We start from the raw sequence: 25,599 nt of genomic DNA, 5'->3' as shown, positions 1-25,599 counted from the left end.
ATGTGTAAAAGGAGTTGTGTATTTCACTTCCCATGTGCATTGAAGTCTTTCATGTGTATGCTGGGATCTTGTACAAGAGTTAAATGAATCGCTACAGTATTTTGGCTGAAGCGTGAAATATTGTGAATGAAGAAATCGCTAAAATCTTTCCTGGTAGCAAACAGCATATTGCTTGCATTCAGCATATTGCTTGCCTTTACCTTTAAATTACAGGAAATACACTTAGCAGTGAGCTCAAGTTGAATAATACAGTATATCAAAATACCTGTAAAGAAATCTTAATGATAACACAAGGCAGCTCACTAAAATTCTGAAGACTATGTATGATTTTGTTCTGGAATGCTAATGTTAGTAGCTTAGCCATGACTTGTCCCAAGTGCAATATTAGAAATTTTTAATGTAATCTTTTCTACTTGAATACGGTCTATATAAAATGTTAAATATCCTATATTGCTGAAAAGATATGGGATCAAATTTCTTTCCAATAAATCTTCTGTTTAAAAAAAGTATGCCTACAGGTCTGCTTTGTTCTCATACGTACTGTGAGGACTAGCTGAAATAGCAACCACCATCGTCCATTAGCTGATGTTAGAATTCCTGCAGTCTGTTTTCTGAGAATTGGCTTGAGGTTCATTGTGGTTGCTGCAGTTTGAGTGCAGCACTTCATAAATGCTAGCATTAACATGTGAAGAAATCCAGTTCTATTTTAAGTTGCAGCCTACTGTAATAAGAAATTCCATGCAGCTTCTCCCTCTGTTTCACCAACTGTCCAAGGGGTCAGTTCTTGTTTTTCTTGGTTTAGACATACAGAACGTTCTCACCTGTCTGCATTCGCTCTCCCAAGTAGCAGAGATGGACACAGACCTAACAGGTTTTGCAGACTGAGGTTTCTACTGGTGAGAGAACTACTGTGTTTCTGCAAAGCTGAAAACCAAAATTGGTCCATGCTCCTACCATGTTGTCTTTTGAAGTAGTGTACAATCTAACTGCGCTTAGACAAGCTCTAAATATTCACAGGAACATCTTCACATGAAAGACGGAATGAAAATTTAAATGCTTCATTTTATTTAAGTGGTCTTTTGAAATGCATTATTTTCAAAACTGGAACTATCTACAGAAAAAAGCTTAAGCATTTCTAATTCCAGAGGATGCATAGTGCCTGTAACAACCAAAGAATGCAGCGGACCACCTAATTCCACTGTGGACATCTGATACAGTGTGCCTGAAGCGATCTTCTGATCCGGTGCACCCACACGTGCCAGGCCAACACAGACTGTGTTTTCAGTAATTCCTGGAAGAAAGGAGATTAAATGCTTAATTTATTGACTAATGGTCCTATCATAAAGGAAAAAATACTCAAAATGCTTAAACCTAAACACTGCTTTCTTAAACCTTGGAGTGGCCTAGGAAGAAGCTTGTTGTCAAAGAAAACCAAGCTGTATCCTAGGGATGTTTATAAGCAAAAGCGGGAAGGCAGCAGAAGCAGAATAGGAAATTAATTCTGGAGTTGTGTTCCCTTTGAGGGAACTCCTGCTTCTGATGCATTAAAGGATAAAATTAAAGGATTTTCATTTTAACAGCATTTCAACTTTTAAAAGGAGAAGTATAGACAGATTAATTTCTATTAGAATTTTTCTGTGACAGAACTGAGTCATTTTTATAGACAGATTTCAGCCCTGGTCTCAGTAAACATCCTTCACAGTTTGCTCTTCACTAGCAAGTTCAAAATCACAGTTCTGCATCACTGGGTTAACCTAGATTCATGCTGGTATTCATGCAGAGCAGAGTGGGACCAGTCTAAATAAAATTAGCAGAAATTTTTGAAGCTTGACCGATCTAAAATGCTCAGAATCCTTCCACCTCCTGCAACTCTAATGGATCAAAGAGCTCACATTTAAAGACGGATGGAAACAGTACAGGGTTACCAAACTGAGGCTTTGACTAAACCTTCAGGAGCCACTAGTGCTTGTTCATCTGTGCTCACTGAACTATACTCTGTTCAAGCTCTGCCAAATCCATCTCATGACTAGGATTTAAAGCTGCCCAGGTCCACTGCAGAGCAGGAGAATGCCAAGATTAAGAGCGAAGGAGTGGAGTTCAGAGGCTCATCAATAACTGTGAATTGAGAGGGGTAGTAGCAGACAGAACCATTGTGGTGATAGTACCTGGTTCTTCTCCTTGGAGCCTCCTGTTTTGAATAATGGCAAGAAGCTGTTCTGCGGCTTGATTCACACTCATGTAGCGTGGTGGCTCATAAATCTTTCTTCCTCTGTAGGGAAAGAAAAGTAGAGAAATTTCACGTATAACCCCTTTCATTGTTCCTAGCATTCTTGCAGTTTATTTCAAGAAACCTCTAGACCAGGAAATTGAACTTAAACAGGCCCGGCTCTCAGGCTGGGCCTTTTAGACAAGAGTGGAATTTGTAAGTAAGACAGAAGCCTTTTGTGCTCTTGCCACACCTGTGAAACAGCAGGGCCTCCAGCTGGCAGATCATTTGAGTCCTAAAAGCAAATTCAGCTGCTGGAAGCAATATGCAGGTTCTGCAGCTACTCCCGAAAGCTGCGTTCACTTAAATTCAAGGGCAAAGTACTGTTTTTCTGTCAAATGCCCTGCAGACAGATGATTACAGACTAGAAATATATGCTTAAATGAAGTGCTTTCTTTGCCAACTGTGGATTCAGTCAAATTTTATTTTGAACCTCCAGAATAAACAAACCACAATGATACTGTGAGGCTTCACAAATGTTAATTTAGACCAGAGTTACAGCATGCGTATAAAGTAACCATTTAGATTTGCCACTGTCAAAACATACAGCTTGCAGAGACACGATAAGATGTGGCAAGAGCTTTTCTGAATACAGCTAAAGGAACTTAAGAGCTTTTTCTGTATATTGCTTATTTAGCTGTTCAAAGATGGTGGTATGTATGCGGTACTTCACGCTGGTTTTAGGCAGTGTAAGGACCAATGGATTCGGAACACCGTTTCAGCTATTAATCTGTTGCAGCGTAGGACAGAACAGTAGTAAAACAACACTTCATTTGCCAAGCGGAAAGCTTACCCCATTGTGACTTAATGCTTCTCACAGAAACAGTTAAGATTATGCTCTGCTGCAACTTCATTCAGTTGCTGTAAATAAAGCCACGTCCTTTGTAATGAACAAAGAAGCCGACTCCTTGTAAGAAACAAAGACTGTGGCCACAGAGAAGTAGAAGAGGAGAAAGCAGGTAGGTTCAGTGTTAAGACTATGGGAAAGAACCTTTGTTCCTTGTACAAAAAACCCCTTTGGAAATACACCGTGTGTTTCTATGTATTTTCAAAACGGTGACTCACTTCATTAGATTCTCCAGAGACTGCTCTTTCACTTTGATATCTGTAGAACAAAATGGATATTAAAACACAGGTTTCCTACAAACTTTCCAGTTGAGTTTTCTATGTACATAAAGCTTAATTTAATTGGCAGATTCTACAAACATTATAACAACACTTGAGCTATTACAGGAAAAAGGAACATGGATTACATTCTACTGTTTCATATGTTAATTAGTCTCAAAGTGGTGTGATTTTATGCATGTGATTTTACCCAAAGATAGGGCAAGTTTCACAGATTTCAGAGCAATATAAATGAATAAAAATGCTGCTAAGTATACAAATAGTAGGCATATTTACCATAGGATAGCTAAACACCAGTATGTTTAAGCACATCAGGGTACTGGGACAACTCCTAAATCATGAGTACATTGCGGTCACAAAAGGTAAACCAGTCTGACCAATGAACAGTGATTATTACCTCACTGCTGTGCAGGAACCTGACTTTCGTTAGCATTTCCTTCCTGTTCCAACCAAAATTTAGAACAATCTGTTATGGGAAATAACAAGGATTTGGGCAAAAATAAAATACAGAAGGGGTCAGCTAAGACTCTGTACATCTGCAACGTTACGAAACTAACTGACCACAATCTCTCCAAGAGGCAAGTGAACGTTGTCTGTATTCAAATCCCCCCCAAATTATTATCATAGTGAAAGCTGGATACATCTTAAATCTTGATTTTAAAAACAGTATTGCTTAAGTTACACAATCAACTCCTAAATCAAAGTGACTCTGAAGGAAGGTGTTTAAAATGCAAAGCTGCAAGATTATGAGTGCAGAGTGTACCAAATTGCTTATATGTCCGTAAAGTCACTTCAAATTCAGAAGTTTATCAGTAGTAACCTTCTTATGTCACATTTGCTTATCTGGTAGTCTAGTCTAGTTGGATAAGTGATCAATACATAGACCAGAATGATCAAGTAGTATTAAGGGAACAATTAATTTGGAAACTGGAAGTTTTCAGCTGTGAGTCACAATTAGCTGCAGGTACCACAGCTGTCTCTGAAACATGAGATCTATAATGCAATTTTATGGTTTCAAGACTTTTACTCTCTCACTACTATATAAAAAATAATAAAAAGGGAGATCATATAACTGATTATACAAAATATCTAAAGAATACTTTAACATATTACAGTTGTAATAACCCCTGTTTAAAACACTTGTGAAGTCATCCTTCTTTAAAACAAATTACCAGAATTCTGATTTTTAGCCAGTTTTGAAAACAAACAGCTTTCAAGGCACTAGAAAGTCTGATGTGCAGTGATGCTTACAGATTTACATTGTTTCCTGCTCAGGACCCTCCAGTTACCACAGACCTTGTTTTTACTAAAAATACTAATATATTTAGCACTGAGAGATCCCAACTGTGCCTAAAAGATGATACAGAAAGGTAAGTAAGTATATATACAAATATGCAAGTGTCTTATAGTTTAGATGCAGGCAGTTCCATAGTCTTTGAGAAGTTACCTAGATGAGTCGAGTTACTCAGAAAGTGGCTTTCAGCCGAGGATGGTTGGGTAGGATAAAGATCAGACAGCGCCATGGGGAGCAGTATTCTGTTTCAGCTCCATCATAAGCAAGGATTTTTTATAGCATTGAAGCTTCTTACGTGACAATCACCTTTTCCCAAAACGTCCTTAGAGAAGATAATTTAGGAAAAAGACTACCACCTTACAAAATAGAAATGTGGTTAAACGTAAAATTTAGCTCCCCAGGAAGTCAAATGTGTGCAGCTCTAACCTAATTAAGTCAATAGAACATAGCTGCTAGTCCCTGCAATCTGATTTGGATCCTGAGCTAGACCTAGCTTAAAATCACAGTGATCTTCAGAGCAAACGCGGGCCTCCTGGTCCTATTTGACTTCCACCAAGGCATCATTTCTTGCAGATTTTCTGAAGAGTAATTAAGAAATTCCTGGCCACTGTAGCATGAACAATGGCTGAACTGACTCGAAGTACACATACACTAACATTCCCATTTTTGGTATATTTTCAAAGGTACAGTTTAGCTAAGAACATTTGTTTACTCACAGACTGCATCTCAAGGCTATCACTATTGTCCCTGGCTGCTGCGGAAGATGGTAGCTAAGGAACCAGGGTAGCTGCTGCTTACCAAGTAAGCACAGTGTGTGCATTCCATTCTGCCTGTTCTTCTGGATCTTGTCAAAAAAGCTTTCTGGCTTCCATGTATCCGTCCAGAAAACTATAGAAACTGTCTCTCCAAAATTGTACAACTGTAAAACAAAGCAAATGCAGGAACACAGAGACACAATAAGAAAATAGAGGGTGCAATACAGCGCGATGAAAATCGTGACCAACTGGCAACACTGAAAAATTCTGAGCCTAGAAGTTTCATACCACAGGAAAGTACTCTCCTATAAGATGCTTAAGTTTGCTCTTTCATCGATACATAACAAAACACTGCATTAAAAATGCTTTCTTCTAAAAAAAGCTGACCTGTACTTCTCTATCTTGTGACTAGTTTTAGTGCATTCCTTTGCATTCCCTCCTTTCTTTTTAACAACATCTGTAATTAGTGAACTGGTTTTTTTCTTCTTCATAATAGAGATGCACTGTTGTTCTTTTATTCTCCAAATAGTAAAGCACATTAAAGAACACCTAATAAACTACCTGTAAAGTTTTTACCTGTCTCTGCATTCACCTTTCCAATATACATTAACTAAATTTCAATCTACGTTCTATTCTTTGTTACTTAATTCTGAAGCCCTTCTAAAGGCAAAACCCTTTTAAAATTAGCACCAAGATTATGACTTCTTATTTTGCTGAAGGCTAGGCAACTTCTACTAATGCCGTAATACTTAAAAAAGTTTTGATTCTACTGATACAGTACTATTTGTATTAAAACAGCACTTTCCTGCAGATGAAAGCTGTACCGTGCAAAAGAAGTTACAGTCTAAAGACAGAGTGGACGTGAGGATCTGAAGAGAGGGACAGGTTGTGCATGAAGCAGAGAGGTGCAACATTTTTTATGCCCATATAATACTGCTAGCAGATTCTATGTCAAACATACTCACTGATCTTATTCTCAACCTTAACACTATTTATTACTGCAAGTCCCTCATCTCGGTGAAGGCATTTGAAGCGATAGTCTTGCCAATCATTTCCAGTGATGCAAAAGCAAAAGCTGTCTGTAACCTAAGGCAGCATGTGGCTTGGAAGTTTCTGTAACCAACCTGAAAAAGGGCAAAACCACACATCAATTTTGGTCAGTTCAGCTCTGGAATGGGGCCATCCCAGGCGGGTTTTACAACTTGCCAAGATTCTGCCTGCTCAAGCCCACCAGAGAAACAAGGGCTATGTGAACTAACCTCCCCACTTTCTCTGGAAACCTGGAAGGAAAAACTGCTTTTCCAAGCCCACTACAGGAGGCACTGTGAGTGCTGTCAGCAGAGAAGAGGACCCTATGTAGAAGCAGCTCTGGCAGCTCCTTCACATCTGGGGATTCCCCTGTACAGTTACTTTACTGCAGCACTAGGCTGTGGTTGTAACTCCTTTATGCTGGCAAAGCAGAATTTGAATCAAAGCAGAAACATGTTTGTTTTCAAGGGATCAAAAACTCAAATTTTAACCATTCATGCTGATAGGAAGAGTGTTTATTCAAAGATTCCTGGAATATTACTGAAAACATTTCCTCTTTACATATTTCATTCTAGCACAAGGACAAGAACACACCGCATATATTTCACAACCTAAAGGTTCTTCCAGTAAACTAAATATAGGTTGAACCAAGTGCAGTGCTCCTGATGTAACTTGTTAACTATTTCAAGGCTGTGCTCTAGACAAAGAAACAAAGCAAGCTATGTTTTACCAATTTTTCATGTGGCAAGCTAGAACTCTTTCCATTTTGTACCAAATATGAACAAAACCTGTTAGAATAAGGAGTTTTTCTTTCTGCCCTTCACTGTGAGAGCATCTAGGAGCAAGTTAACCTTTACTCTCACTGGTAGTATATCTTCAGTCATCAACAAATGCAGTACCAACCTAACTGACCAGCTTACCACCTTCTACCTGAAAGCCACTGCAGTCATTCCCAAAAAGCAGCAGTCCTCACTCAGTGCAGAAAGTGGCCACAATTAACTTCAAATCTTATCCCAGTCCCTTTGGCATTTGGATACCCTGAAAGAGAGAAACTTCCACCTCTGCCTTTTAGCAAAGAAAACAATATGCACAAATGGGCAAAACGTCACTATCCGATAAGGGTTTTGTTGGGAATCTGATATTTTAAACCATTATGCCACATATTAAAAACAAGTTGGGCATTCAACTGTATACCCTACAGCACTTGTTCTGATCATTATTTTTCTCGTTTCTATTGATCATTACAACAATTCTCCATCATCTTTGCCAACAAGAAGTTTGGCAAGTTACCCTTTTTGTGCAAGCACTGCCAGTCAGATTCACTGAATCTGTCCTTTGTTTACCAGGTTTTGCATTAAAACTGAAGTCTGAATGTCAAAAAAGAATAAAACATTTTTGTGAGAAATGGCCTGTCTATTCAGTAGAAATAACTTCAGAATATCTCCACAAAGTATTGATATCCTAGAAAACTGTACTTAAGAGTCTCACAGAAATACGCTTGTTTTCACAGCACCTGGACAGCACAGAAGTAACTTTTACACCAACAAGATGGAATGGGTTATATTTTATTACCGCCTAGAAATGCGTTTACAACTTACACCCTTCTACCAACTAAACTGCTAAAGAATAGATTTCCTAGCATTAATGCATACGTATTTTTACTATAAGTGAAAGAGGGGAAAATACTACTTTGGAAACTTTCTGGTACACCAACAACCTATGAATGCTATGGAACTAAAGCAATAAATGGATACCCCTATTTTGCACGACTACTTGTAATCTATTTCCTTACAAGCACTTCCACAGACACAAATATTTCTTTCTTATCCAGAATTTCATGTCTGCAGACATGTGGCATTCATAGAAACGTAAGCACTGCTCTTCCACCTGTGCAAGTCTGCATTAAAGAAGCAACACAGAACTGTATCAGAACTTACGCTTTTAACTCTCCCTTTGTACCTCATGTAGATTCAGTGTGTTCCTAATACAGATCCCTGTGCTGCATTCTAATTTCTACCTCTTGAAATCCTGCCTGAAGTATCACTTTTAAGATACTTGCTGCAGAGAGCAGTAAATACCAAAAAATCCACTACTACCCTAAGGATTCAGCAGCTACAGAGGACAGCAGGACCACTAGAGACGGAATGCACTTAGATTTAAAAAATATTCTTTCCACCAGCCATAAAAGACTGAACAGGGCCCCAGAATTCCAGAAATCATGCTTGTCATTGGAGTAAGACTGTGACACGTTTGTTAACCAAGGTGTTACTACAACAAAACTGAGGATTAATGTCATGCTTTGAGACGGTTAAGAATAAGTTTAGTAAGACAATGAAGAGCTCTGTATATTTTCAGTGAAACAAGCATGCTGTATGGTTGCTGGCACAGCTTTAAAGGCAGGCAACAGCAAATGGAGTTTCACAGTGGACTTCTGTGTGCTGCACTCTACATTAAGCAGCTGGGGTTTAGGAGTGGGCAAGATCTGCTCTGTACAAGCTAAAACATCTCAAGCATCACACTTGCACTAATCATCAGATTTGTAAGAGTGCCTACATTCTGCTCAGGCACAAAAGTGCCAGAATTTCAAAGGGGCTCACTGAAATGGTTGGACAGACATTTCGTGCTCTCAGCTTGCAAACTGACCTTCTTACCTTCTCCCCTAATGCTCAAAAACTTCACAGAACAATTTCAAAAGGTCATTTTGAAAGACCTCAGTCTTTGGAAATACACCCCCACACACCCCACCCCCCAGTAGTAATTGGCTTAAGCAAAGCTTTGTGCACTTAAATTTTGCAATGCAATAGCTGAAGTCAGGAAAGGAAGCCGCACTCTCCACTCCCAGGCTATGCTCTGTCTGGTGGAGTTTTCTGCCTCTCTCAAAATACTGCAGAAAGCTGTTCTTCAACTCACACTTTCATCACTTCAGAACAAGCTATATCTTCCTATTTTATTTACACACATAATGTGAAAGAACATCTGACAACTTTTGGTACTGAGGTGTCTGTTTTCAGTTAAAATTGTTAACCCTTCGGTTAATGATATTTCTTATTTTACTTGTTGTTTATATAAGCAGAATTGATTGCTGATTGAGAGGCCAGAATAAACTCGGACAGAAAAAGTGCCGTACCATGATCTCAGCTTGGAAAGCCTGCACGAAATTTCAATGAAACTACTGAGCAACTTCGTTAATGGCCAGTCTGAATGACATCAGACACCTGAAGCTGTCAAGATAAACAGTCTTCACTCAAAATATTCGTGTGGCTAATCACCACAAAAATATAGGGCATAAAAATGAGGAACAAGCTCAGACCAAATAGGGAAATTAAAAAAGGAAGATCCCCCATCCCCTCTAGAAAGTACTAAAGCCAGCAGGAGAAGATGTGCAGTGATATTAAAGGTCAGTAGGACAGCAGCTGCAGAGAAACCAAGAAGTAAACATTTCAAAACACAGACATTTATTTTTACAGCATCTTTCCCAGAATTATTGCTGTATCAGCTGCAATGGTGACAAAGCAATTCTTTCACTTATGAGCCTACCTCCTTTTCTAAAATTCCAAGCAGGTTCAGAACTGGATACATGTCAGGGGAAGAAGGTAAAAAGGAGTCTTACTACATTTTTCAGACCTGGCACCTGTATACACAAGCAAATGCCTGTAAACCCCATATGACTGAAACACTACCCCGCTATGTTCTGCGCTGAGATGGTCACAGGTTACACTGCAGAAAGTTCTCACAGGACAGGTGTGTTTCGTAAATGAACATACTGCACAGTCCGATCACATCCTACTGCCAGACACCAAGAGGCTTTTTCTCCTAAGGCTGTTTCTCAATGGAATGTGGAGACTGTAGAGCACATTGCATTTTCCCAGGTTGCCTCTTGATAAATCCCAATGAACATACACAGAAAAGCTAAGACATGTTTTGTTTATCCTTGTCATAAGAATTTTGATGTGACGCTATGCAACACTCATCCTCAAAAAAAGGAACCTAACAAGTCAGATTTCTCCCCTTATCCTCCATAACCATTAACAACCCTCCAGACCATATACGTCAGATTAAAGGGCTACTTCTGTTCTTTATATTATATATTGTTGCCAAAGAACAGCTTAGGAAGTATGACAATCATCAACAAAGAGGCAGCAAGAATCAGTCAAATTTCACTTTTGCTTGTAATTGGTCATAAGAATCAATCACAAGCCTAGCTCTAGCCCTTTGCAGTATCTTATTTAGTACCAGAGACCTTTAGCAACTCTGAATGCCTCTCATGAGAACCTTCCCATGAAATTGAAAGTTTTTTATCATTCACACATGGGTTTATGACTCCTTTTTGTACTGCAAACCAACAGATTGGCTCAGATGTCCCCAAAACCTCCAGTCCCCTTAGTATGTGCCAGAGAGCAAGGAACTGTGAAGAAAAGGACGTTTGGCTGGGGGAAGCCCACTACACGTGATTGCAGTCTTCAGGAGGCAGCTGAGGCAAATCACATAAAAGCAGCTGAAGGGAAGAGCATGTTTTTCCCTTGGCTGTTTCCTGTATCAGTACTTAGGAAGTAACTCCTGCACAAGCAGAACAAAATTCAGCTATCAAAAGACTCAAACTCCAAGCAAACTTGAACAGGACACGATTTTCCCTCCAAGGTAATGTCACTTTAACTTTAAAAACCTCCCAGGACCCTTCCCAGCAATATCAAATAAGTCCTTCCCACCCTGGTCACTTGTGTTACTAAACTGAAATTAAGGTCTCTAAATAGAGAAAAAAAGGAATCTATTCTGATTAAATGATGTTTCTGGGTCATGTTTGCTGGTGACAAACGGCACTAAGCGGAACAGCTGTTGTGAGTAAGGTAGCAGTGTGACTAGCAATTATTTAACCTTTAATTGGTTTAAGAATAAATGCCAACTTCTGAAAGGCTCAAAAGCTGGTAGTAAGCAAAAAAACTAAACAGCAATGGAAAACAATTTGGTTTAACTGTCAGTGAATAAAAAACTACTTTGCATAGAGCCCCTCCTATTAGAACAAAGAGTATTTTTGAAGATTAAGGTACAGAGAGAGGGTGTGACTTGAAGGTTCCGCTCCTGCAGCTACTACAGGTTTTCTATTTGACTGTAAGCACAGCAAGTAATGATAGCATCCTTCAGCTTCCTTATCTATAAGTAATGTTTTTCTACTTGACGCTGAAAATGTACTCACCTCTTCAGTAAAGACTCAAAAATATCAAAGCAAGCACTGCTTTTGCATTTAAGTGATCAGCGAGTAATGAAAAGACAAAACTGTTTTATAACCTTAATTGTCTTACAAGAATTAACTGGACTGCAAACAAAAAAAATGGAGATGAGTCACTGAAAGAAACAAGGGGACATGCAGATGTTTGTTCTGAAGCTATTCAGGTGGAAAGTGGGTATGTCTCAAAAGAAAGGCAGGCCTTTGCCATGACATGTTTTTTTCCTAGCTACCATACCAAAACATAAAGTAAATGCTTTCAAAACTAGCAAGACCACTCTCCCGTAAATGAGTGGCTCATTTTAGTCTTTTGTTTCATCCAGTGGCTGGCATCCAGCTTTGCACTTTAGTTCTCAGTCCTCTTTTTTTTTTTTACTGTAATGCCATTATCTCAAACCATTTGAAGTTGCATCATTCCTTCACGTGCATCACAGGTCAGCATGATGCAGTCTTCCTCATGTGTTTGACCATCCATACTGCTACCTCAAAGACAAATTACCAGAACGGGGTCAAGAGAGAACTCTGTCCCAAAAGCACCACTCTGGTTAGTGACCATCCCAAACTAATCCAGATGTCATGCAAATTAGGAAGGAAGGGGAAAGGTGTAAATCAGAGATCCTGAGTTCTCTGCCTCTTTATTCTAGGGCGAAGAGCCTTAGCAATCAGCCCTATTCTGAAAAACCAGGTGTGGGTACAGATAAAGCTATGGAAGTCGCGCCAGGCTGCCCCTCTGTTCCCAACTTGCAAAGCTGAGTCCTAGCCAGACCGAGCCGAGGCAATGTCCCGCTCACAGGGTAGCTGAGCGGTGGTATAGAACACGGGGAAGCCTCTTACCTAAAATACTAAGCTTTGCAAAGCTACAGAAGTACAGTGCAGCTGCTGATGAGGAAAGCTGAACTGTCTCACTGGTTACCACCTACTAGAAGTGCTCTCTGAGAATTTTGGCCTTCCCCTGGGGACTTCTGTCCCCTGTCCCTGACTCCCTGGTAATGTGCATTGATACCAAACTGCATGACTTTCTTCACCAGGTCATTGTTCCCCACTACAACATGAGTCAGAGTGATCAACATACCTACATATCAAACTCCAGCCAAGAGAGGTGAACCTACAGAGAATGTGCTAAGAGGCACTCACACACAGTCACTTTTCCTGGCTTCTCCCCCGGGGCTATATGCATTTGGATTTGAGGGAAAAGATGATCTTCAGCCTTGGGAGGGGGGCGGGGGGAATCTGACAGTGAAGCACAGCAAGAACAGCATAAAAGACGAAGCCAGAGCAAGTCATAGAGCCTTATGCCCAGTCAGACTAGTACTTTGCTAAGTTACACTATCCCCTGCTTTCAATGGCTATAGCTCTCTGTATGAATCTCTGAGAGCTTCCTAGAAATTAAAGTTTAATTTTCAAAACTAAAATAACCCTGTTCTTTGTGCAAATACAATCTTCACCTGTGCAGCCTTCGAAACAGCTGAACTGATTCTGTTAAATGGGCAAGACAGTAAAAAAAAAAAACCACCCCCAAAACCCCAACTATTTGAAAACAGATATTCACCCTTCTTTACAATTTGGCAAGAAATATATTTACGAATTGAAGGTGACAAAGCATCACGAATGCTCTACTGACTTCAGTAACTCACTACTGTACGGGAAAACAGCACAACTACCAGAATACTGTTGGCTGCACAGAAACATTACTCTGATGACAAAAGGCATGTTCTTTTGTGCACAGACCAGGCTGTAGCTGCATTTTACTGAGGGCCTAATCAGCAGTTACAGCTCACTACGCACATGGCTTTCAGAACAGCGTATAAAGGTGTTTCCTGTTTTTCTCCAGTAAGAAAGAAAGAGGTTTTGTATCACAATCAGATTAAAACAAGAAAAAAAGCCAAGCCTTTTCTGTGGTGAAGCAAAAGAGGAATCCCTGCTATATTTGACAGCAACTTTGCCATTTGAAACACAATAACTCCAAAACTAAATGGATGGCAGGAGACAGCCATGAACGTAAAGACTGTGGAAAGAAATTATAAACTTCCACCACAACTCTAATAAAATCACAGACTGCTTTTTTGTAGCATACCCCTCACTTGCTGTTTATGCCTGTAAGGAGCAATGAAGAGTTAAACATACAGCTGGTTATAGTCTGTCCGGTAATACAATATGATCACTATTTCCTAAAATGCTTTATACAACAACAGGAATGTTGACTTATGAGAAGGCAGCCCCTCCCAAGCCAGAAGGGAAAAGGGGACTAATGCCAGAGTGAATAACATCACATTTCCTTCACGGTCTGTTCCCTTCAGCATGGGATAAGGAAATAAATAGTAAACTAATCTCCAAAACTCTGCATATGTGAAAAACCTTACAAACTGTTCGAAATATATTCCGTTAGTTTTCTGCTCTCTTTTTCAAATAACCCAGAAGCTCTATACTCCTTCCTATGCCTAGCTGGAGTTGTGGGGGAAGCGAACTTTCAGAAAACTTAGTCATCTATTCTCTTTGGGAACAAGAGCCTTGCATCTTCCTTCCTAATGAACGTAAAAGAACAGTAAAAAGATAGCGGGTAGCAGAAACTACTTGTCAACAGCTTGAGAGCAGAAGCAAACTTTGTGCCACTGTGAAGCCAAAAGGGGAAAGGGTGAGCCCCAGCCTCGACTCCGGCATTACCCACCCCAATAAGTGCAGTCATGCGACAGCTGCCATCTGTCTGCTGCACATGTAGATTTTATACAACAAGGAGCCTACTTCCTTCCTAAAAGATAATTTTAGTGTCATAGAATGGTTCGGGTTGGAAGGGACCTTAAAGATCATCTAGTTCCAAGCCCCCTGCCATGGGCTGGGGCACCTTCAAGTACACCAGGTTGCTCAAAGCCCATCCAGCCTGGCCTTGAGCACTGCCAGGGATGGGGCATCCACAGCTTCTCGGGGCAACCTGTTCCAGTGCCTCATCACCCTCACAGTCAAGAATTTCTTCCTAATATCTAATCTAAATCTACCCTCTTTCAGTTTAAAGCCATTACCCCTTGTGCTGTCGCTACACGCCCTTGTAAAAAGTCCCTCTCCAGCTTTCTTGTAGGGCCCCTTTAGGTACTGGAAGGCAGCTACAAGGTCTCCCCAGAGCTTTCTATTCTCCAGGCTGAAGAACTGCAGCCCTCTCAGCCTGTCTTCGTAGCAGAGGTGCTCAGCCCTCTGATCACCTTTGTGGCCTTCTCTGGACTCATTGCAACAGGTACATGTCGTTCTTATGTGGGGGCCCCAGAGCTGAACACAGCACTGCAGGCGGGGGCTCACGAGAGCAGAGGGGGAGAATCACCTCCATCCGCCTCTGGTCATGCTGGTTTTGATGCAGCCCAGGGCACGGTTGGCTTTCTGGTCTGCAAGCACACATTGCTGAGTCATCTTTTGCTTCTCATCAACCACCACCCCCACGTCTTTCTCCTCAGGGCTGCTCTCAGCCCATTCCCTGCCCAGCCTGTACGGACACCGGGGGTTGCCCCGACCCAGGTGCAGGACCCTGCGCTTGGCCTTGTTGAACATCAGGAGGTTCGCACAGACCCACCTCTCGAGGCTGCCAGGGTCCCTCTGGGTGGCATCCCTGCCCTCCAGCGTGTCGACCGCACCACTCAGCTTGGTGGTGTCGGCAAACTTGCTGAGGGCGTGCTTGATCCTCCTGTCCTTGTTGCTGACAAAGATGTTAACCAGCACTGGTCCCAGGTCTCACAGCAATAGGCAGGTTATCACTAAGAAAGTGCTCATGGGAATAATTATAAAGAATGTGAATCCTCTACTGCATTCCCTTTAGCATTAGCATTCACATCTCAGAGCAGTTGTCAATGCAGTGTTGCTGAACTGCCAGCTGACAGGGCTCTCACATTTCTAACCATTTAAATGTGATTAAAGACAGAGATAATACTCAACTTATTGCAACAGATTTTCTGCTGCTGGGCAGCATTGATATAAGGCTACTGGAGTTTGTCAGTGTAAATTTGAGGGTGTCAGTTAGTTGTTTGCTGAAAATGAAAAAGAAAGTGTTATTTTATACAAAGCTAGGAAGGAATGCTACCTCTTCAGTGATGAAAACTTGCTGTTCAAACCCCCAAGTCTTGTCTGTAGTACAGTTACATTCCTGTGCTTCCTTTCCACTTTGATAAAGCGGGAGCTTGGTTTAGGGGTTCCCATACACAGGGAACCACTCTGAACCTTGAGAGGGCAGGTTCTGTGTTAAAGTAATTAGTGAAAACAAGTGAGGGGAAGCTTCAACTAATTCCTCTGCGATTAGTTATGATACATACACTGCCATAACATTTTTCATGCAGGAAAATAATGGACCTATGTATGTGTAAAAGGAAGTAGTGAAGTATTTTCTTGGGGGACGCTAGACATTTTCTAGTTTAGTCATTCAAGAAGCACAAAAACTGTAATTTGTTGTTCTAGTCCTTGGCTAAAATCCCTCCTCTCTTGGCAGATGGCCAGAAAGTGAAGACAGGTCAACCTTGAACAGAAAGAATGCATCATATACAAGATTTTGGAATTAGTTATGATCTGAGTTGGGCATATAGACAGGCTTGTGCATGTATTCCTTTTAGGACAAGACTAGCACATTTTTCCACAGAATAACAACCTAATTTAAGAATAAAGTTATCAAGTGACCATCGGTAGTAGAAGGAAGCCAACGTGAGCAAGGCTTTATCTGTAGAGTAACTTAAAATTTTCCTGGGGCAGAAGGAAGTTAGAAAGCAGAGAAGAATAGAAGTGTTGCTGTTCATTTTCACGTGCTCTCATCAAAAGGGACTTTTGCTGATGTGTAGCATGCTGAAAAGGAAGTGTTAACAAATTCTGACAACAGAAGCATACAGTTGCTACAGATCTTCAGACTTTAGATTGCGACACGCTCTGCCATAGCAGTAGAAGAGCTCACCAATTCCAAGTTTAGCAGTTGTGGAATAGCATACATACAAAAATGTTACCTGTAAACCACAGCAGCCCACTGCATTCATTATTGAAGCATTATGAATGATCTTGTATGGAATCCCCAGTTTTACTGCACGTAGTACTAAATCGCTATGCGTTGTGGCCCTAAGAAAAGAAAGGCATTAAAATATTGGAAAGATAAAGTGGCCTAGTATTACTAGCATTATAGTTTGTTCTGAAAGTAAAATTAAACCCTTCAAAACTCAGGCAATGCAGAGGTGCCAAGAGGGCACCAATAACTTGACTAATTGTTACAGGAGAGTAAAAACTCCAATAAGGCTTCCACATGTCATCTTCCCTAGCTGAAAATACAGGCATCCTCAGTACGTTTCAGTTCTTTGCAGCTCTCTGGCATAATTAAAACTGTAGCACCAATACTATTGTTACTTTTTAAAGTAGCATTAGCAAGTACTTGAAAGGGAAAGTTCCATATATCCTTTGCCTTCTGCAGGTGTCTGCTGGACATCTGTTAACTGTAAAGGCCAACTCCATTTGGCATAGACTTCAACAAAACTCCAGTATTTCCTCACTTGCTGCACAGCCAGGCCTTTTCCCATTGGCACCAGTGCATGCCAGGAAAGCAACACACTCGAACAAGAACTCTGACCAGACTGAGGTAAACTGCATGCAGTCCTTAGAAAAAACATCCTTTGACTAAATCAATTTTTATAATATTTAAGACAAATCACTTATATTAACAATGCCTAAGTTAAAGTGATCAAATTTATTCTGAAATAATTAAGAAAATTCTAGTTAAGGTTAGAAGTGAGCTAAATTTGGCTCCAGGCCTAATCGTCAATACACACCTTGCAGTGACTGGTGCAAAAATTACTGGGCTTGTGATTAATGCAATTGGGATTAGAGTCCTAAAATGGTAAGTATATACAGATCCAACAAATCTCTAAACTGCAACCATGTTTACATATGTATCTTGCTTGTATGTATGCTTACATACATGCTAGGCACTCCCATTTTCCATGTGAAATCCAAAAATGCACCTACCCCTTACCTAAATTTATCAAACCAGAACAACGGCCTTAGCCGTTGGGTACATTCCCAAGATGTACCACACATTTCAGCGTGGCCATTCCAAAGAAGGAAGCAAAGAAAGAAATAGCATATGCCAATAAGAATAATTAAATAGGAAGACTGCTTTACCCTGGCCTGGTTCAGTAACCCTAACAAAATTCCCCGGATTTTCAGTCTGATATTTTTGATGCTGCACGTCTGACTAGCACCCATCAGCAGATCAGGTGCTTCAGACTGGGGCGCAAATGTGGCAGCTGCTGGCAAGGCTGTGAAGATCAATCATTTTAAAAGGAAATTAATTTCACTGGAGGGAAAAGAAATGGCGGGATCTGAATTTGGGAAATGAGAGACCCTGCTACAAACAGGCTCCCAGACCTAGAAGAATGCAGTGAAGTGATCTAAAACTACACTTTGGTTAGTAAACAAACTATGCTCCTGAGTTCCATAAGCAAAGGGGATTTAAGAATGCCTGCACTAAGAGGGGACTAGTTTTATTCCCTTCACATACATAGGACAAGAAGCACTGGAGGATTTTGTGGTTATGCTAATACCGACCAAGGGATCAGCTGGCTTTATTCACTGAAATTTGCTCCAGCCAGTATTTTCTCCCAGTAGATCTGTCCATAATGACTGTAACTAAAAGCAAAAGTGCCCTCAAGAGCACTCGGCTAATACCAGCAAAGCCTTCACAGAGGCAGCCCTCTGCACCAACAGCTATACTATCATTTTCTGACACTAATACAGCTTTTTAAGTTTTATGAGTAGTAATAAGATGAATGACAGGACCAGGCTAGATGAAGGTGGGCTTTCCAGTATACTACTAAAATTGCCAGGTCCCTGCTAGTACCTCCATAGCCGTTACCACATACGCAGATAAAAACTTACCATGAACAAGTGAGAAGAATGACAGGGGCACAGCTTGTTTTATCACTTCAGCCATTAACCACCAACACCTGAGATTTCCTAGGGCTGCCAAGTACTCTTCTTACCTGCAGATTACTTGGAACCCTATGATCAGCTACAGTCACATGGCTTCTATCCTCCTCCCATATGGCTTCTCTTAGGACAAAAACATTTAGCACTCTTTCCTAGGAACCTCATAAACCCCTAAATCCTTAGGGCTCTATGTGGGCACAGAAGCAGTTCTAGCTGTAATATTAAGAGCTAGGAACGTAAACATTTAGAGAGAGATATTCCAAAAAAAGGGTCATTTTCTACAAGGATGTACTATGTTAACCAGAATTGAAGTATTTTGACACTGAAACTAATGATAACTGAGGCAGATCAGGATAGTGCTTACAAGTACTGATTACATTTCAGTATGTGTAGGTTTCTCTTTTTCATCTTGTGTATTTAGTTGTATCAATCACTGACTCAGAGCATGAGGGCACAGGTGATGTGGCTCTACACTCTACATGAATCCTAATTTTAATGTTAACATGCATTGAAAGAATAAACAATATTTCTGCAATACAGCATCATCTGCCCATACTTTAATACAATATTCTCTTGCCAGTTCCCTTCAACCTGTATTTACATAAATTATCCGCTTTTGACAGATGTGCGCACTGCTTCTCTTTTTCATAAACTCTATTTTTTCACTCACAAATAGGGTACTCAGTGATTTGATTTTTCTTGTGCCCCTTAACACTGTGGTATAAATCTTGAATCACCAGCTGGAGACTAAAAGCTCTTCTGTATGGCTTGACATTACAGATTGATGATGCCTGACTGAAAAGACAGAAGGAGATCCTTCTGGTGATAGAAAAAGACTATACTTTTCAGCAGGAATAAAAAGTGGAAACAAAAGGCTTAATAAACCAAAATGAGAAGACATCTATAACGACCTAAGTGATTTTAAAAACTAGCATATATCAAAGCAGAAGCACTGTACAACCATCAATCAGCATTCATTCTAAAAAACCTGAGCCTAAAAGCTGCAATTTTTAAGTATGAAGAGCAACTAAAAGAACACTCCCTCAAAACATAGCACATTTCTTAATTACGAGATATCGTAGAATTTCTTCTGTTAGCAGATAAAACATGGAACAAAATATTACCTGTAAAAAGCTAGCACGGAGAATGAAATGGTAAGTGACTGCTAAATGAAAGATTCATATATCCTGGAGGGTCCACATTCCTATCTACAAGGGATAGCTGGGCAAGGAAACTCCAAAGCAATATAAACTGTAGACAACTGCATGTATATTTTTAATGCAATACGAAATATAGAAAGACATAAAAAGTGCTTATGGTCTGAAAATCAGCTTCTTCATAAAGAATTAGTCATGGACTATGGCTCCTTCCTATTGAAAAAGAGAGACTGAACAAACTATAGCAGTAACTAAAATGTTGCTTTGTCTTACCCGAAAGGATCACCAACTACAAGAAATGCGACATCACAAACATCAGCTTCTTTTAAAATGCTATCTGCGTCTTGTTCCACTGTTTCTCGGTCAGCCAAAATCAATTCTTTTCCATAAAACTCCTCCTAGAAATTGAAATTAATAAAAAACACCAAAGTAAGACATTCAGGAGTGGTTTAGTATCTCTCAGGAATGCAGACAATGGACACTTTCCAGCAGTCTGACACGTCTTACAGAACCCTGCCTCCCCTTGCAAGAACACCTGAGCTTCCCATAAAGCAGCTCCAAGTTGACAGAAATCAGTCAAGCACATTATTCTGATAAGGACTTTGGGGTTTATGCTGTGCAGTTGAGAAGCTATTCCAAACATAGCTCAATCACACCTGCATACTGAAGGTACCTGGGTGGACTCTAGGCATAGAGGTACAGTTAATGTAACTGGTCATCCTGCTGTAAAGCATCCCCTCTTAAAAGTCTGAGCCTAACTGCTTAGGTGAGTTAAAATGCTGACATCAAACCAGATACAAATATGACACTAGCTATACCACGACCTAGTTGATATTTTTCTTTAGCACATTCTAACTATACCACATCTAATGAATGATTTCACATTAATCCTTCATTTTCAGTTCTCTGTAAGAAATACTTCACTATGTATACAGGCATACATGTATATGATCACATCCTTCACTGTTCTCCAGCAGTTCAGTAATCATCATGTCTCTTTGTATGTTTTAAATGCCTTTATTTCCAGAATCAATCTCACACGTGTAATAAAACTTATTAGTGCTAAGAACATGTTGTCTGACTATCCTGAACCTATCTGTCTCCAAGTCATGGGTCTTAGAGACATACATTTCATGTGCTCTTCATATGACCAGATAAAGGGTTTTTTTCCAGGGCACAGACAAAGAAAGCTGGTTTTGTTCTAAATAGTATCCAGAAAGTTTGGGTGGTATTACAAATATTAACAAATTGATAAAGCAATTAAGTCAGTTACGGTCCAGAAAGATTTTCCTCTGACTTCTCCTGTGACTTCAATGATAGAATCATCTTTGCCTACAAAGAACAGTGAATTGACATGAGAACCATCATACTTGTACAGAAGTGGAGTAATGCTTCCATAAAAATATCCATCCCATAGCTACAGTACTAGATATGGGACCTCTGTTACTGGGTTCAGTTCCCTTTCTGTAGATGACTTCCTCACCATTTTTGGATGGTTCTCTACCTCTGTAAAATAAGGATATTATTTTCCTTACGAAACAGACTACAAGCTGTACAGATTTGATAGAAAGGGGACCAAATAAATGTATACACCAATCTTGTATCTGTGATTCAGAACAGTTGACAGCCACCCTGGAGTACTGCTGAGGTCCATACTAGACAAACTACAACAAATTTTGATAATCCATTTGTTTTTATTAGGTATCTTACACTAGATGCACATTAGCACAACAGCAGCAGATGTATAAAGCAAAGCACTTGGTGCTGAGAACTCAGTAACAATGCTACATAACTTTTTGGTGGGTTTACCATTGAACCAGACCAACTTTAGTCCAGTACTGTAAGCGAATGCACACCACAGAGCAAAGCAGTTGCATTCCCAGAAGTACACCATTAAGTTTTTTCATCTAATGGAATCTATTTGCATGCTTTGAGACTGCTCCACAATGAAAATCAAGGCACATTAATTAGAGACTACATAAAAAGCACTCTCCTGACAAAACCTAAAATGTAGACTCACTGGGAGGCCACTGCGTCCACACAGCTCTTTCACCAAATTAAGGGCCGATTTAGATGGTTGACATCAAATAGCCTTTAATATACATTTTAGGCCAACAAGATAAACTCCGTAGGTTATGACATTTGAATTTTGAGATCTGATTTTAAAAGCATCAACACAGGAGGATTTCTAGAAATCCAAGAAAAGATCTGTTCTTTATCTCAAGAGCTTTCCCATAACTGTTCGTGTTGCTTATGAGAGACTGGCCTTCGGAGTACTAAAACCATTCAGTGCTGTCACTTGTATGTAAACTGAACTGTAATATCAACACTTGGTGATTAATTTCTATATTCTCTCTTTCACAGTTTCAGGTAAGACAGAATCTTTGTTTTTATTGATCATTTTTCAAATTACTTCATCTTTGGGACTTCAAGGTTTCCAAAAGACTTAAACCAATAAAAAACAAAACAAACTCCCCAAAACAACCATGCCAAAAATATTCAGCATTTTTCTATTACTCAATATTTTATTTTCAACTGACCAGGAATTCATCAATATTTTTTTTAATAACCAAGATTTTGATTGCAGATTTTGCAAAGTAAAATATCCAAGTAATCATTTTTATTTTGCAGTTTTCCAACTATCCAAGAACAACAATAACATTTTATTTTGAATGGATTACTTTCAATTCCAATTGCTTGTGTATACTGAAAAAAAACCCCAGAAAAACAGAGTAGATCTTCATTACAAAATACAGCAGACACTATAGAGATGGCCCCAAATATTCTAACCTAGCTTGTATCTAGAAACCAAGCTGCCTACAAGCTAGGTGTCTCATGTGCTGTATGTGCATACAGGTATGCATACAAGTCCATTATGGCTATACAGCATCCAATACACAAACAGGACAGCTCATTTGGGGGCAAGACCCCTGTTCTGTGGGTAAATGAGCTCTTTTATTGGTATTATTTCAACATTAAACTTTATCTTTCTATGACCAGTGAACCTATCAGAATTGGAATTCGCACATTTTTACTACTTTCTTCTTCCATAAGGTGTGTTGGCAACGAAAAAGCTTAACTCAGTGTTGTTCAACAGCCCATCTCTAGCTGAACCGTGCGTGTTCTGGAAGTCCCAAAATAGCGAGACAGCTTGGCCCACAAGGAAACACAGAAATGTCTGGGGCGTGAATTATTTTTTTTCCTTACTGAAAACCAAGGTTTGTTGACATTACATTGATGTTGCAGAAGTGCGTGGTTTTGGCTCTTGCTCATACAAATATGACAAAAATGTATGACACTATTAGTATGCTCTTAAGGGAAAGAATCTGCCTGAAAATAAGAAAATGCACAGGGAAATTAATTTTTTTTAATAATTTGGGTTTTATTTTATTATCACTTGTGCAGTGAGAAGCTCTGAAATATGACTGATTAAACTCTTAAACACGTTATTCCCAGCAGGCACACCGTAATACCTCAGGCCAATACACCGGTCCAAGGCTCCAAAACATGTTATTTTTCTGGTACGTCTTTTATTTTTTTTGTTTTGTTTTGTTTTGTTTGTAAACAGATCATATGTTTTTCTAACCAAATTCTCCAACATTTCAGGACCTGCATACATTGTGATAATGTGATATGAAAACTAATGTCTACACTTGTAGGAAGGAAGATTTTATTTTCGTTCCAGTCTTCTCGCATGGCAGCGAAATGATTTCTCCTATAAATTACAGCCCGTGAGGGTCACGCACACGCTGTTCCCGAGGCCACGCACCCTCGGTCCCCCCCGCAGCCGCTGCTGGCCGCAGCCCCGGCACCCCCTGCCCCCCGGGACGAAGCGCCGGGGCCCCGTGCGGCGGCGGGACCTACCAGCGCCTCCTTGCCCACCGTGAGGAGGGACGTGTAGGCCTCCAGGTACACTCTGCGGCACCGCCTCACCGCCTCCAGCCCCTTCACCGTGATGTCCTTGGCATCGCCCAGGCCCAGCCCGACCAGGTACAGCATGCTCAGGGAGGCCGCCAGGGCCGCCGCCACCTACCGCGGGAAGGGACACGGGGGTCAGCCGGGGAAACCCCCTCCCCGTACCACCGACTGCCCCCCGCGCCGAGACCTGGCCTGGCCTCGCCTCACCTCTCCCCGCTCCTGCCACCCGCCCCGCCGCGCCCATCCGCCGCGGCGGCCCGTGCCCCACCTGCCTCCCGCCGGCCGCGCCGCCGCCAGCGGCCACCCCCGCGCCGCGCTTGGCGGCACTGGGCGGCCGCGGGGGCTGCCGGGAGCTGTAGTCTCCCGCGGCGGGGAGCGCGCTCGTTAAACATGGCGGCGGCGGCGGCGGCGGCGGCGGCGGCGGCGGCAGGGGGGGGGGGGGGAGAGTGGCTGTCTCACGGTGCCGCTCGCCAACGGCCGGTGTATCCCGGTGCTGGGGCTCGGTAAGTGCCGCGGCGGAGCCGGCGGCGGGCCTGGCCGAAACTTCGCGCCGGGGACGCCTCCCCCTGAGCGACGTTGTGAGGTGGTGGGTGTCGCTGCCGGGCTGGCTCCTCAGGGCTCGGCTCCGCCGCTGGCCCGGGCCCGGAGCTCCCCGCTGGGGTGCTGGGCCCGCCTAGCTCAGCGCCGGCGCCCCTCCAAAGGCCTGTCTGTGGCTGGGTGGGCCTTCGTGGTCCTCGTAAGTGGGGCTTTGTGGGGTTCCTCCAGCCGCCCGGCAGCAAGGCAAGCCTTTCTGCCTGGGAATCTCTCCACTCCCCCCACGCTAGCGTTCAGTGGGGTTTGGGGGCTTTTTTTTTGTTTTATTTTCTTACGGGCCTTAGAGCAGACTTTTCTTTAAAGCAGACTTTTAAGCTGGAATTTGTCTTACTGGAAGTTTTGGGGGTTTTTTTGTCAGTTGCACCTGTTGCCCTCAAAAGCCCAGGCAGGAATCTGGCTCAGTGCGAGGCAGAAGGCCTGTGCATCGTGGCAGCAGGAACACGTGATCTGTGTGTATGTTGAAAGAATTTAAATGTTTAAATGCTGTTAAACCCTGGCAGCGTATCAGAAGCTGGTGTGATTATTTTTTTTCCCTTACTGAAAACCAAGGTTTGCTGACATTACATTGATGTTTCAGAAGTGCGTTTTTGGTTCTTGCTCATACAAAGATGTGTGACACTTTTAATATGTTCTTAGGGAAAAAAAGTCTACCTGAAAATATGAAAATACAAAGGGAAATTCACTTTTTTTATAATTCAGATTTTATTTTATTACCAATTGTGCAGTGTGAAGTTCTGCAATGCAATTGATTAAACTCTTAAACCATTTGTTTTCTTAAATGTGAACGGGGGGGGGGGGGGGGGCAGGAAAAATGGTCCTTAAAAGACCACGTTAGTTGTCTGAGTTAATGTGAGTGGTAGTTCAGGAAAGCTATTGCATTCAGTCCTAGCAAAACAAGACTAAAGGCTAACCAGCATATACCTCTGCAATTAGAACCTGGGCATGAAAGTGTCTGTGAAATCTGAAGCATCTTTCTGTGTCCTGTCCCACAAAGCATTTATTTTCCCTCAGTCCTTTAAGAAAAGGATTTTCTTCTTCTACTGAACTGTAGATGGTATAAACCCAAGACTGGCTTGCAGCAGAATACTCCTTTTAATTGTAAATAGGAATATCTGGTTTTATACTATTCTTGATTCCAAATTCATCAGATTGGTGGATTTGCTAATGGTCCAAAAGAGCCAAACTGTTTAAATGATTAAAGGCCGTTTTTCCAAGTCAGCATAGGACCATGTGAGCAGGGGAGGGTTAATACCAGTAATTCTGTGGTGTCAGAGCACTGTCCATGCTGTACTCGGAGATTAATTCTCCCA

The 25,599-nt window shown here is 41.2% G+C and overlaps 2 protein-coding genes across 3 annotated transcripts in view; one reads left to right on the top strand and one right to left on the bottom strand.

The window, feature by feature from the left end:
• Positions 1-1,042: 1,042 nt before the first annotated feature.
• On the bottom strand, positions 1,043-24,105 carry DPH5 (diphthamide biosynthesis 5). 2 transcript variants are annotated; one of them, XM_055814887.1, is made up of 8 exons: positions 23,964-24,105; positions 23,642-23,806; positions 20,051-20,175; positions 16,652-16,760; positions 5,484-5,604; positions 3,332-3,371; positions 2,166-2,269; positions 1,043-1,291 (listed from the first exon to the last, which is right to left on the bottom strand). In XM_055814887.1, exons 2-8 carry the CDS (start codon positions 23,774-23,776, stop codon positions 1,068-1,070), a joined length of 858 nt encoding a protein of 285 aa, XP_055670862.1. In that variant the 5' UTR covers positions 23,777-23,806; positions 23,964-24,105; the 3' UTR covers positions 1,043-1,067. The 2 variants fall into 2 exon arrangements, with proteins under 2 accessions (XP_055670862.1, XP_055670863.1); XM_055814888.1 differs by lacking the exon at positions 23,964-24,105 and adding an exon at positions 23,903-23,921.
• LOC101921460 (uncharacterized oxidoreductase ZK1290.5-like) overlaps positions 24,087-25,599 on the top strand; it is a gene marked incomplete at its 5' end in the record, with an annotated part of 49,625 nt that continues 48,112 nt past the window's right edge. Inside the window, one exon of the mRNA XM_055815529.1 lies at positions 24,087-24,198. Coding sequence (XP_055671504.1) covers positions 24,087-24,198 — 112 coding nt within the window. The remainder of the gene's footprint in view (positions 24,199-25,599) is intronic.

This window comes from Falco peregrinus, chromosome 10, assembly GCF_023634155.1.
Source record: "Falco peregrinus isolate bFalPer1 chromosome 10, bFalPer1.pri, whole genome shotgun sequence".
NCBI classification, from domain to species: Eukaryota; Metazoa; Chordata; class Aves; order Falconiformes; family Falconidae; genus Falco; species Falco peregrinus.
This window is presented reverse-complemented; position numbering and strand designations above follow the sequence as displayed.